The 13,043-nt window shown below is 50.4% G+C and overlaps 1 protein-coding gene across 1 annotated transcript; it reads right to left on the bottom strand.

Annotated features, from left to right (window-relative positions):
* Positions 1–1,438: 1,438 nt before the first annotated feature.
* On the bottom strand, positions 1,439–3,708 carry LOC132797816 (uncharacterized). Its single transcript, XM_060809589.1, has 4 exons — positions 3,372–3,708; positions 2,308–3,017; positions 2,080–2,229; positions 1,439–1,900 (listed from the first exon to the last, which is right to left on the bottom strand). Exons 1-4 carry the CDS (start codon positions 3,706–3,708, stop codon positions 1,439–1,441), a joined length of 1,659 nt encoding a protein of 552 aa, XP_060665572.1.
* Between the last annotated feature and the right edge of the window lie 9,335 nt (positions 3,709–13,043).

Raw genomic sequence — 13,043 nt, 5'->3', positions numbered from 1 at the left:
ATGTTGCTCCTCCTCGGCTCTACGGTTGTCCACTCGCCGCCTTGCACCTGGTTGTGAACATTTTTGTTGCGCTTTGGGGGAGGAGTTTTCCTCGACCCGCTCTCTATGTCTCGCGGTCTTTTGGGTGTGGCCGCTGCCTTGCTTCCGGTTGTCGCCAGCTTAACTTCGCTTGGAGCTGCCTGATCTGGTGGTACTGCTTCTGCGTTGGCGGGATCTTCCGCTGGCTCGTGGCATAGTTGCTCCGCTGCCGCTCGTTGCAGCTTCATCAGCCTCATGAGCTTGCTCCTCATTTTCTCGTTAATATGCCTCTGAGGGGCGAACTGCTCCGAGAGGCCGTCCAGTTCTGTGCCCATCCGCTCCAGAAGGTCTTTGACTGACCGCCGCTTCTCGTTGGCTGGGCCAGCAACAGGCACGATGATGCGTGTGACCGCCATGTCGGGATCAGACCCAGCGACCGCCGACGAGCTTGCTTGTTCCTCGCTCCTGCTCCTGTTGTCGCCCGTTTGGTTATGGCATGCATTTTCTTCTATGCTGCTGCCACACGGGAACTTGGGCCTGTTAACTACTGCTGCTGGTGGTGGTGGTGGTGGTGTGCGCTGCATCCCGACCCACTCTTTTCGGCCAGACCACCTAATAAATTAAGTGTTGGACTTTTTCCGATCTTGGTGGATTCGAACCGTGGATCGCTGAGAAGTCCGCGCCTCTATGCACTGCGCCACTGCAGCTGCACTCTTTAAGCGGAGCTTAATGCGTATACTAATTAGCTGCTCCTGAAAGTATGCAGATATTTTTGCACTTTTGAGCTTTGCGCTGTGCTTTTAAAGCTTTGCGCTGAGCTTCTGATTGGCCGACTGGCAACGCCAGAGCGCCAGTCTGGCTACGCAGCTGATGGTAGTGCAGCCCTCGTCGTCAGCTGATCGTGGGAGTGCAGTTGCGATTGTTTACAAGTAGTTGTGGCCAATTGTACTGGAACCAACAACAATTTCCCTCGCAGCCGTCAACTCCGCCAATGCGTCTCCTGGCAACGCGGCTGTCTACGACGTCCAGCAGCAGGTGCCCCGACCGACCGTGAGTACACAAGTGTTGAACACTGCTCGAGCTAACTCGCAGTCACTTTTTAGGTTTTACGACTTATTTTGGTGATTTCCCGAGCGATCGAAAGGAGCGTCTCCAAAACGCGACCGGCTTGCGGAAAATTCAACTCAACTCCTGTGTGTGTGTGTGTGTGTGTGTGTGTGTGTGTGTGTGTGTGTGTGTGTGTGTGTGTGTGTGTGTGTGTGTGTGTGTGTGTGTGTGTGTGTGTTTTTTATACAAGGACGTTGACGCACCGCGGTACGTACAAGTGGCCCCTGCGAAACCAGGACTATGCCTGTTTAAACTCCTGTCTACTTCTCCGCCGGAACGACCGTTAAGTATTACTTCGGCGGAGAGTATGGCCTTATCGGCCGTCTTCCGTTCTCCGGGATCTTTCTTCCCGCCGTAGCTCCTTCATGACTGCGTTCGCCATTTCATCTGCAGCCTCCCAATTGTCCATGTTTGCCAGCATGTGGTATACAAGATTCGATGGCGTCACCGGTTCCCCATACTTCCGTTCCACACTTTCTCGTTCTCTTCTGAATCTCGGACAGTTAAAAAACACGTGCTCGGCGTCTTCCGGGTATCCTATCCCGCATCTGGGACAGAGTGGGTCTGCCTCATGCCCAAAACGGAAGAGGTAGTCTTTAAAACAGCCGTGTCCGCTCAAAAGTTGCGTCAGGTAGTAGTTCACCTGTCCGTGTTTCCTGTTTACCCATTCACTCACTCCGGGATGAGGGTACGCGTCCATGCGCCTTTGTTGGATGAACTCCACCTGCGCTGCCACTCGCTTAGGGAAATCTGCCTGTTCGCTGCTCTGCTTCCGCTGTGGGTGTTACTGTTCAGCACGAGTTCTCGGACGTGGATATCAAAAGGCATCAGACCTGCCAGTACTTCGGCGGCTTCACCCGACACAGTGCGAAACGCACTTGTGATTCTGAGCGCGCACGTCCTGTATACCGCTTGTATATCCCTCGTGTACGTCCTGCATTCGATTGCACCTACCCAGATTGATGCTGCGTATGTGGTTATCGAACGCACTACACCACTGATGAGTCTGCGGCGCAACTCCTTCGGACCTCTGGTATTTGGCATTATGCGGGCCAATGCAGAGCATGCCACTGATGCCTTGTCGGCTACTAGCTTCAGATGTACCTTGAAGGACAATCTGTGGTCTAGTATAACCCCCAGGTACTTGATGTACGGTCGGGAAGTTATGACTGTACGACCTACCGTCAGGTTCGCGGTTTCCACGGTCTTCCTCGAGCTTATGAGTACCGCCTCCGTTTTGTGCTCTGCTAGGCTCAATCCTGCATTGGTTAGCCATTCTTGGGCCTGTACGATTGCCCTGTTGGTGGCTATCTCCAGTTCACGTAGGTGTTTGCCTACTGCCACTATCGCCACATCGTCCGCAAACCCGATCATTTTCACGCCTGGTGGAAGTCTCAGCCGTAGAATGCCATCGTACATGAGATTCCAGAGGGTCGGGCCGAGGACCGATCCCTGTGGGACTCCTCCTGTGACTTCGTACGTTTTCGTTCCTTCACTGGTTTGGTAGCGAAGAATTCTGCCATTTAGGTAGCTTCCTATTATGCCTATCAGGTGTGGGTTTATGCTCAGATTGTTCAGACTTTGCATAATCTTTTCCCAGTTCGCTGAATTGAACGCATTCCTGACGTCTAGGGTTACTACCAGGCAGTACTCTTTTTCACCCCACAGCCAGCGTTTGCCTTCTATGGCCTTTTTTGCCAGGTCTGTCACCTCCTGGATTGCGTGCCTTGTTGATCGGGCCTTCCGGAAGCCAAACTGCGACTCAGAGAGACCCCCAACTCTGTCAATCTCTGCATTGAGTCGCGTGCAGATTACTCTCTCGAGAGCCTTGCCTACCGAATCGAGCAGACAAATGGGTCTGTACCCGGAAGGGTCTTCAGGTGGCTTGTACCCTTTTGGTATTAAGACCAGGTCTTATATCTTCCAGACATTAGGAAACACTCCTTCCAGCATGCATTTGCTAAAGGTGGAGGCGAAGCACCTTGGTTGGATCTCGAGGGCCTTTCTAGCAACTGCACTCGGTATTCCGTCTGGGCCGGGAGCTTTCCCTGGCTTGATCAATCGTGCTGCCGACAGGACTTCATCCTCTGTCACGGGCGAACGTCGAAGTATCGGTAGCCATCCCATATGCCGATCTCGGCTGGCTCGGGAATAGGTGTGCTACTGTTTCCGCCAATAGTTCTGGGCATGTTGGGCAAGCTGGTCTGAATGCGTGGAGTTTTTCATAGCCAGTTTGTAGGCTGAACCCCAGGGGTCGGCGTCGGCTTCGTCGCAAAGCTCTAGGAACAGCTTCCTCTTGCTGCTTTTAATCAGCGATTTCAATATGCGCCTTTTTTCCCTCAGTGCCTGGTGATGGGCGTCTGCTCTGTGGGATCCAAGTGTAAGGGTCCTCTGGTACCTTCGTCGTGCCTGAAAGCAATCCTTGCGGGCCTTGGCGATATCCTGGTTCCACCAGTATACAGGTTGGTGCTTTGTACCTCGTCCTGCTTTACGCATTGATGCATCGCATGCCTGGGTTAGCTTGGACATGAGCTGCCTCGTACTGTTTGCTGCCGAGCCGTTGATCTCCAGTCCATGGAGCATGGATTCGAAAATCTCTTTATCGAAAGTTTCTGCTCTGTATCGGATTGGCCTGTTGGGTACCGAGGTGGAGGAGTGTCTGTGAATTTCCGTAATTACAGCTTGGTGGTCACTATGGGTGTATTCACTGCTAAGACTCCAGGAGGCTCTCGGGGCTAGTGAGCTACTCACAAAAGTCAGATCAATCACCGAACCTGCCGTTCCTCTACTAAATGTGTTTGCACCCCCCCGATTTAGGAGTACTACATCTAGTAGAGCAACAGAGTCAGGACTGCCCTACCTCTTGAGTTGGTGCATGTGCTTCCCCATTCGGTCGCCCAAGCATTGAAGTCTCCAGCAATGAGGCACGGGGTTTTACTTCTCGCATCGTTGACCAGCTTGTCGAGTATGCTGTTGTAGTCCGCCTGGCTGAGTGACGGGGCCAAATAGCAACTGTATATGTACAGACCCTGTACCTTGGCACGGATAAAGCCGTTTTGGGCCATGACCTCGGTAGCTGGTGGGGCCTGCTGCCCACAACTCCAGACGGCTGCCTTACGCGATTTATCTCCAACCCAAGTGTTGGAGGATTTAATGCGATAGGGTTCGCTCAATATAGCCACGTCTGTCCTTGTCTCTCTAACTTTTTGCATAAGCAGGTCCTGTGCTGCCTCGCAGTGGTTCAGGTTCAGTTGATAGAACCGTGTCATCTTCCGCTTGTTTTGCTGAGCGCTTTTTTGAGGTATGGGCACCTACTGCTATTCGCCGGGTGGTCTACTGCCTTCTCTCCTTTTCTGCTGCAGAGTATACATTTTGGGGCCTTGTTGCATAGCTTCGCCTTGTGGCCTGTTTCCCCACAACTGAAGCATGTGTCCTTGTACTCAACTGTTTCGGTGCATCTACTTGCTACGTGACCGAAATCCATGCATTTAAAGCAGCGGACTAGCTGAACCTTCCTTCTTATGCGACAGATAACCCAGCCTACTCGCACTTTGCCAGCTTCTACCATCTTATTGGCCGAATCGACTGGGAGTCTCAGCGTTGCTGTCTGCGTTCCTCCGTAGGCCTTCCGGAATGAGACAATGCAGGATTTTGTGATCCTCACCTCTCCGAACTGTGTTATCAGTGCCTCCAGAAGTTCCTCCTCAGATGTCACTTCGTCTATGTCCTTCACCTCTATGACTGAGGACTCCGTCAGCGCTATCACCTCTACACTAGGGCCCAGAGTCTTGGACTGCCTCGTGTATACCCTTCGTGATTGGGTCTGCTGACTTTTCGAGCTCGAAGAGAGTTCACCCTTTGCTGTTTTCCGTATGCCTCTGACATGGTTGGCAAGCTTCTTCAGCTTTGGCTCGGCTTTCACGGATCGCAGTATGTCAGCATACGATACGTCGTTGGACCCTCTCACTATTATTGCGTCCGGCTTAGCTGATTTGGTCCTTCTGGCCCGCTTTGGCACCTTCTTCCACTCCTTGCTCTTGTTGGTATCGACGCCTGGTTGGTGGATTTGCGGCCTCTCTTGAGGAGCTGCCGCCGGTTTGGGTTTGTGAACCTGCCCTCTTGGTTTTGGGTGTAGGCGGCGGTGACACCTTGTCGCCTCTCTCCTCTCTGGTTCTCTTGCCTTCTGCAGCCCTTGGCTCCGGAGATGGTTTCGCTGCCCTCTCTTCATCCACTGCCGCGTAAAGCTCCATGATGTTATCGATCAGGTTCCTCATCGGTTGGTGGATTGTGCGTCTCCCTTCCAGCATCTTGCTAAGAGCTCTTATCTTTTCTCCCAACACGTCGAAGCTTCGAGTACTATCGATAACGGCTCCTTGCGATTCCCTCCTCTATTCTGTGGGGCCACCGAACACGTGGGTTCTCTGTAGGATCCTTCGGATTTGCCTTTGGAGATCTAATCGTCTTCTTACTGCCCTGGAAAGGATTAAATATGGGCTCGAACTATATCCGCTCTCGCCGTATTTCACTCTCCTGTGTAGGGCGCTTGTCATGTTATCTGCGTCGGTGGCCAAGTTCGCCACCACCGAGGCATTGCGGTCAAAGGATTTCGACGACCGGGGCCCGCTTGCTCACCCTCGAAATCGCCGGTACTGGGGATCCGACTCCTGCACCGTAAGGTTGGTTCCTTTAGGACCTTCCATATTGATTATTATCTTCTGGGAATCACCCATAGCATTTGTTTAAGGTCTCACTGCCAGACCATGATCGCCTTCTCGCTTTTGCTGGCCCTTGGACGGGTGTTCAGAGGGCTACCTGGGCGTTACCTGACCCTAGTGGTCGGCGGTAGCGAGCTACTTGTCGAGCTACGATTGGAATCGATCTGGCCCTACCAAGTTAGAGGCAGTCAGAGTCTTTCCGCTGTGAGGCGCCAATCGGTCACGACCAACACCGTTTTTGTTCACCCTTTAGTCGCCTCGTACGACAAGTGGGTGTACTGTGGAGGAATTCTATTGCCCGCCATCCACGGGTGTGTGTGTGTGTGTGTGTGTGTGTGTGTGTGCGTGTGTGTGTGTGTGTGTGTGTGTGTGTGTGTGTGTGTGTGTGTGTGTGTGTGTGTGTGTGTGTGTGTGTGTGTGTGTGTGTGTGTGTGCGTGTGTGTGTGTGTGTGTGTGTGTGTGTTTTCATACAAGGACGTTGACGCACCGCGGTACGTACAAGTGGCCCCTGCGAAACCAGGACTATGCCTGTTTAAACTCCTGGCTACTTCTCCGCCGGAACGACCGTTAAGTATTACTTCGGCGGAGAGTATGGCCTTATCGGCCGTCTTCCGTTCTCCGGGATCTTTCTTCCCGCCGTAGCTCCTTCATGACTGCGTTCGCCATTTCATCTGCAGCCTCCCAATTGTCCATGTTTGCCAGCATGTGGTATACAAGATTCGATGGCGTCACCGGTTCCCCATACTTCCGTTCCACACTTTCTCGTTCTCTTCTGAATCTCGGACAGTTAAAAAACACGTGCTCGGCGTCTTCCGGGTATCCTATCCCGCATCTGGGACAGAGTGGGTCTGCCTCATGCCCAAAACGGAAGAGGTAGTCTTTAAAACAGCCGTGTCCGCTCAAAAGTTGCGTCAGGTAGTAGTTCACCTGTCCGTGTTTCCTGTTTACCCATTCACTCACTCCCGGGATGAGGGTACGCGTCCATGCGCCTTTGTTGGATGAACTCCACCTGCGCTGCCACTCGCTTAGGAAATCTGCCTGTTCGCTGCTCTGCTTCCGCTGTGGGTGTTACTGTTCAGCACGAGTTCTCGGACGTGGATATCAAAAGGCATCAGACCTGCCAGTACTTCGGCGGCTTCACCCGACACAGTGCGAAACGCACTTGTGATTCTGAGCGCGCACGTCCTGTATACCGCTTGTATATCCTCGTGTACGTCCTGCATTCGATTGCACCTACCCAGATTGATGCTGCGTATGTGGTTATCGAACGCACTACACCACTGATGAGTCTGCGGCGCAACTCCTTCGGACCTCTGGTATTTGGCATTATGCGGGCCAATGCAGAGCATGCCACTGATGCCTTGTCGGCTACTAGCTTCAGATGTACCTTGAAGGACAATCTGTGGTCTAGTATAACCCCCAGGTACTTGATGTACGGTCGGGAAGTTATGACTGTACGACCTACCGTCAGGTTCGCGGTTTCCACGGTCTTCCTCGAGCTTATGAGTACCGCCTCCGTTTTGTGCTCTGCTAGGCTCAATCCTGCATTGGTTAGCCATTCTTGGGCCTGTACGATTGCCCTGTTGGTGGCTATCTCCAGTTCACGTAGGTGTTTGCCTACTGCCACTATCGCCACATCGTCCGCAAACCCGATCATTTTCACGCCTGGTGGAAGTCTCAGCCGTAGAATGCCATCGTACATGAGATTCCAGAGGGTCGGGCCGAGGACCGATCCCTGTGGGACTCCTCCTGTGACTTCGTACGTTTCGTTCCTTCACTGGTTTGGTAGCGAAGAATTCTGCCATTTAGGTAGCTTCCTATTATGCCTATCAGGTGTGGGTTTATGCTCAGATTGTTCAGACTTTGCATAATCTTTTCCCAGTTCGCTGAATTGAACGCATTCCTGACGTCTAGGGTTACTACCAGGCAGTACTCTTTTCACCCCACAGCCAGCGTTTGCCTTCTATGGCCTTTTTTGCCAGGTCTGTCACCTCCTGGATTGCGTGCCTTGTTGATCGGGCCTTCCGGAAGCCAAACTGCGACTCAGAGAGACCCCCAACTCTGTCAATCTCTGCATTGAGTCGCGTGCAGATTACTCTCTCGAGAGCCTTGCCTACCGAATCGAGCAGACAAATGGGTCTGTACCCGGAAGGGTCTTCAGGTGGCTTGTTCCTTTTGGTATTAAGACCAGGTCTTGTATCTTCCAGACATTAGGAAACACTCCTTCCAGCATGCATTTGCTAAAGGTGGAGGCGAAGCACCTTGGTTGGATCTCGAGGGCCTTTCTAGCAACTGCACTCGGTATTCCGTCTGGGCCGGGAGCTTTCCTGGCTTGATCAATCGTGCTGCCGACAGGACTTCATCCTCTGTCACTTGGGCGAACGTCGAAGTATCGGTAGCCATCCCATATGCCGATCTCGGCTGGCTTGGGAATAGGTGTGCTACTGTTTCCGCCAATAGTTCTGGGCATGTTGGGCAAGCTGGTCTGAATGCGTGGAGTTTTTCATAGCCAGTTTGTAGGCTGAACCCCAGGGGTCGGCGTCGGCTTCGTCGCAAAGCTCTAGGAACAGCTTCCTCTTGCTGCTTTTAATCAGCGATTTCAATATGCGCCTTTTTCCCTCAGTGCCTGGTGATGGGCGTCTGCTCTGTGGGATCCAAGTGTAAGGGTCCTCTGGTACCTTCGTCGTGCCTGAAAGCAATCCTTGCGGGCCTTGGCGATATCCTGGTTCCACCAGTATACAGGTTGGTGCTTTGTACCTCGTCCTGCTTTACGCATTGATGCATCGCATGCCTGGGTTAGCTTGGACATGAGCTGCCTCGTACTGTTTGCTGCCGAGCCGTTGATCTCCAGTCCATGGAGCATGGATTCGAAAATCTCTTTATCGAAAGTTTCTGCTCTGTATCGGATTGGCCTGTTGGGTACCGAGGGGGAGGAGTGTCTGTGAATTTCCGTAATTACAGCTTGGTGGTCACTATGGGTGTATTCACTGCTAAGACTCCAGGAGGCTCTCGGGGCTAGTGAGCTACTCACAAAAGTCAGATCAATCACCGAACCTGCCGTTCCTCTACTAAATGTGTTTGCACCCCCCCGATTTAGGAGTACTACATCTAGTAGAGCAACAGAGTCCAGGACTGCCCTACCTCTTGAGTTGGTGCATGTGCTTCCCATTCGGTCGCCCAAGCATTGAAGTCTCCAGCAATGAGGCACGGGGTTTTACTTCTCGCATCGTTGACCAGCTTGTCGAGTATGCTGTTGTAGTCCGCCTGGCTGAGTGACGGGGCCAAATAGCAACTGTATATGTACAGACCCTGTACCTTGGCACGGATAAAGCCGTTTTGGGCCATGACCTCGGTAGCTGGTGGGCCCGCTGCCCACAACTCCAGACGGCTGCCTTACGCGATTTATCTCCAACCCAAGTGTTGGAGGATTTAATGCGATAGGGTTCGCTCAATATAGCCACGTCTGTCCTTGTCTCTCTAACTTTTGCATAAGCAGGTCCTGTGCTGCCTCGCAGTGGTTCAGGTTCAGTTGATAGAACCGTGTCATCTTCCGCTTGTTTTGCTGAGCGCTTTTTTGAGGTATGGGCACCTACTGCTATTCGCCGGGTGGTCTACTGCCTTCTCTCCTTTTCTGCTGCAGAGTATACATTTTGGGGCCTTGTTGCATAGCTTCGCCTTGTGGCCTGTTTCCCCACAACTGAAGCATGTGTCCTTGTACTCAACTGTTTCGGTGCATCTACTTGCTACGTGACCGAAATCCATGCATTTAAAGCAGCGGACTAGCTGAACCTTCCTTCTTATGCGACAGATAACCCAGCCTACTCGCACTTTGCCAGCTTCTACCATCTTATTGGCCGAATCGACTGGGAGTCTCAGCGTTGCTGTCTGCGTTCCTCCGTAGGCCTTCCGGAATGAGACAATGCAGGATTTTGTGATCCTCACCTCTCCGAACTGTGTTATCAGTGCCTCCAGAAGTTCCTCCTCAGACGTCACTTCGTCTATGTCCTTCACCTCTATGACTGAGGACTCCGTCAGCGCTATCACCTCTACACTAGGGCCCAGGAAGTCTTGGACTGCCTCGTGTATACCCTTCGTGATTGGGTCTGCTGACTTTTCGAGCTCGAAGAGAAGTTCACCCTTTGCTGTTTTCCGTATGCCTCTGACATGATTGGCAAGCTTCTTCAGCTTTGGCTCGGCTTTCACGGATCGCAGTATGTCAGCATACGATACGTCGTTGGACCCTCTCACTATTATTGCGTCCGGCTTAGCTGATTTGGTCCTTCTGGCCCGCTTTGGCACCTTCTTCCACTCCTTGCTCTTGTTGGTATCGACGCCTGGTTGGTGGATTTGCGGCCTCTCTTGAGGAGCTGCCGCCGGTTTGGGTTTGTGAACCTGCCCTCTTGGTTTTGGGTGTAGGCGGCGGTGACACCTTGTCGCCTCTCTCTCTCTGGTTCTCTTGCCTTCTGCAGCCCTTGGCTCCGGAGATGGTTTCGCTGCCCTCTCTTCATCCACTGCCGCGTAAAGCTCCATGATGTTATCGATCAGGTTCCTCATCGGTTGGTGGATTGTGCGTCTCCCTTCCAGCATCTTGCTAAGAGCTCTTATCTTTTCTCCCAACACGTCGAAGCTTCGAGTACTATCGATAACGGCTCCTTGCGATTCCCTCCTCTATTCTGTGGGGCCACCGAACACGTGGGTTCCTCTGTAGGATCCTTCGGATTTGCCTTTGGAGATCTAATCGTCTTCTTACTGCCCTGGAAAGGATTAAATATGGGCTCCGAACTATATCCGCTCTCGCCGTTTTTCACTCTCCTGTGTAGGGCGCTTGTCATGTTATCTGCGTCGGTGGCCAAGTTCGCCACCACCGAGGCATTGCGGTCAAAGGATTTCGACGACCGGGGCCCGCTTGCTCACCCTCGAAATCGCCGGTACTGGGGATCCGACTCCTGCACCGTAAGGTTGGTTCCTTTAGGACCTTCCATATTGATTATTATCTTCTGGGAATCACCCATAGCATTTGTTTAAGGTCTCACTGCCAGACCATGATCGCCTTCTCGCTTTTGCTGGCCCTTGGACGGGTGTTCAGAGGGCTACCCGGGCGTTACCTGACCCTAGTGGTCGGCGGTAGCGAGCTACTTGTCGAGCTACGATTGGAATCGATCTGGCCCCTACCAAGTTAGAGGCAGTCAGAGTCTTTCCGCTGTGAGGCGCCAATCGGTCACGACCAACACCGTTTTTGTTCACCCTTTAGTCGCCTCGTACGACAAGCGGGTGTACTGTGGAGGAATTCTATTGCCCGCCATCCACACGGGTGTGTGTGTGTGTGTGTGTGTGCGTGTGCGTGTGTGTGTGCGTGTCTGTGTGTGTGTGCGTGCGTGCGTGTGTGTGTGTGTGTGTGTGTGTGTGTGTGTGTGTGTGCGTGTGTGTGTGTGTGCGAGTAGTACAGCTGGTGCTATTCTGTGCTGCTACTGCTCCTGCTGTTCAGTGTTGGTCGTGCGTGCTCCTGGCGCTGATGACTGACTGACTACTTCTAATGGTGGCTGTAAATTCCCAAAACTATCAAAATAATAAGAATCTGATCCTCTCTTGTAATATGCTACCCAATGCGTTCCATTCGATATTGAGTCTGCTAAATTTATTATTCCACACTCGAAATGATGTGGAAATTTGGGTAATTGATCCTTCATATAAACACCTCGAAAATGAGGAATCTTTCTAAAGGCAAACTTCATTATATCAAAGTTTGATAATGCTCTCTTGGGTAGCTTACCTATTAGTTTTTGAACCCGTTTTTGTCTTTGAATATTTCTAGCAAATGATATACCATATCCATTTTTGTATGGTTGTAAATACAAGCCAGCTCCCAATGCAACCGTTTCCATTTTTTATTATGCCTTTTGTTTTCCTCTAGATGTTGTTTAGCCATCTTTTGCATTGTTAATAGATTTTACTATTGCTGCACTACCTGACGTCAAACTACCCACAGCGCTCAGAGCTGTTAAATTGGGACAAGTGGTAAGAACCCACCTATCTTGGGTACATTTATAACACGTGGAATAACAACATTTTTCCTACATCCCATTGAGTTCGATACTGCTCTAGGTGCAACTTTTATTGCACTCAAGATATCAAGCGGTTTATTTTTTTCAATTCCTTTGTAGCCTTTTTGATTATTGTAGTCAATGATGTTTTCACTCTTTTCTTTCTCTCCTGATTTGATCCCATTCCAAATTTTTCTTCGTCTTCATCATGTTTGTTACAAAGTATGCTGCTGCTCTCTCTCAATACTACTGTCTAACGCTTTTACACGATTCCAAGCCTTTTCAATTAAAACTGAGTCAGCTTTATGACGTTCACTCAACTCTTTACTGTTTGAATATGCAATATCATGCTCTCTACACGCTTCATCCAAACCATTAATTCCACGATCGCCACGTGCTAATCGTTTCTCTAACTTTGTTCCAGGTCCACAGTAATTGTATCCAGGTATATGAGCCTCAAAAGGTAGAGAGTCTATTATATTGTTTATAAGACCACTACCCTGTTTGAGTTTTGATTTTGAACTAATTAAATTATAAAACGTTTGACCATTTTATAACAACCTCAATCAACAAACGTTTCCCATTGAATGAAGTACTTCTCTCACTAACATGCGTTTTTAAGACATAAGAAAAGCATACTAGTACGAAACATTGAGGGTGGTGGACATGGAGAGAATAATCAACAACCTCGACATAGTGTTTTGTTACCCAATACAATTAGAGCATTAATTGTTGGACCATCAAATTGTGGAAAAACCAATGTGATGCTTAGTCTTATAGAGAGTCCCTATGGTCTCAAATTTGAAAATATTTATGTATTTTCAAAGAGTTTATACCAACCCAAATATGAATATTTGGAAAAACTTATCAAACCAATTCAAGGAATGGGATATTTTACGTTCTCCGGAAACGATGCAGTGTTATCACCGCACGAAGCTAAAATATCTCCATTATGATATTCGATGATGTGGCATGTGAAACGCAGGATAATATCCGAAACTATTTTTGTATGGGAAGACATAAGAATATTGATATTCTATTTATGTCAAACATACACACATATACCGAAACATTTAATACGTGACAATGCTAATTTTATTATGTTTAAACAAGATGATTTGAACATGCGTCATATATATCGAGATCACGTAAACAGTGACAT

Source organism: Drosophila nasuta, unplaced genomic scaffold (assembly GCF_023558535.2).
Source record: "Drosophila nasuta strain 15112-1781.00 unplaced genomic scaffold, ASM2355853v1 ctg245_pilon, whole genome shotgun sequence".
NCBI lineage: Eukaryota > Metazoa > Arthropoda > Insecta > Diptera > Drosophilidae > Drosophila > Drosophila nasuta.
Note: the sequence above shows the minus strand (reverse complement) of the source record. Positions and strands in the feature narration are given on the sequence as shown.

What these genes read in the sequence shown, in the direction of transcription:
- LOC132797816 (XM_060809589.1), bottom strand. Translation starts at nt 3,708, where the DNA reads ATGCTCCATGGACTGGAGATCAACGGCTCGGCAGCAAACAGTACGAGG. An exon ending in TGGAAACCGCGAACCTGACG is followed by an intron (nt 2,230 to 2,307) that starts GTAGGTCGTACA and finishes TTGTCCTTCAAG; the next exon opens with GTACATCTGAAGCTAGTAGC. An exon ending in CATACGCAGCATCAATCTGG is followed by an intron (nt 1,901 to 2,079) that starts GTAGGTGCAATC and finishes TAACACCCACAG; the next exon opens with CGGAAGCAGAGCAGCGAACA.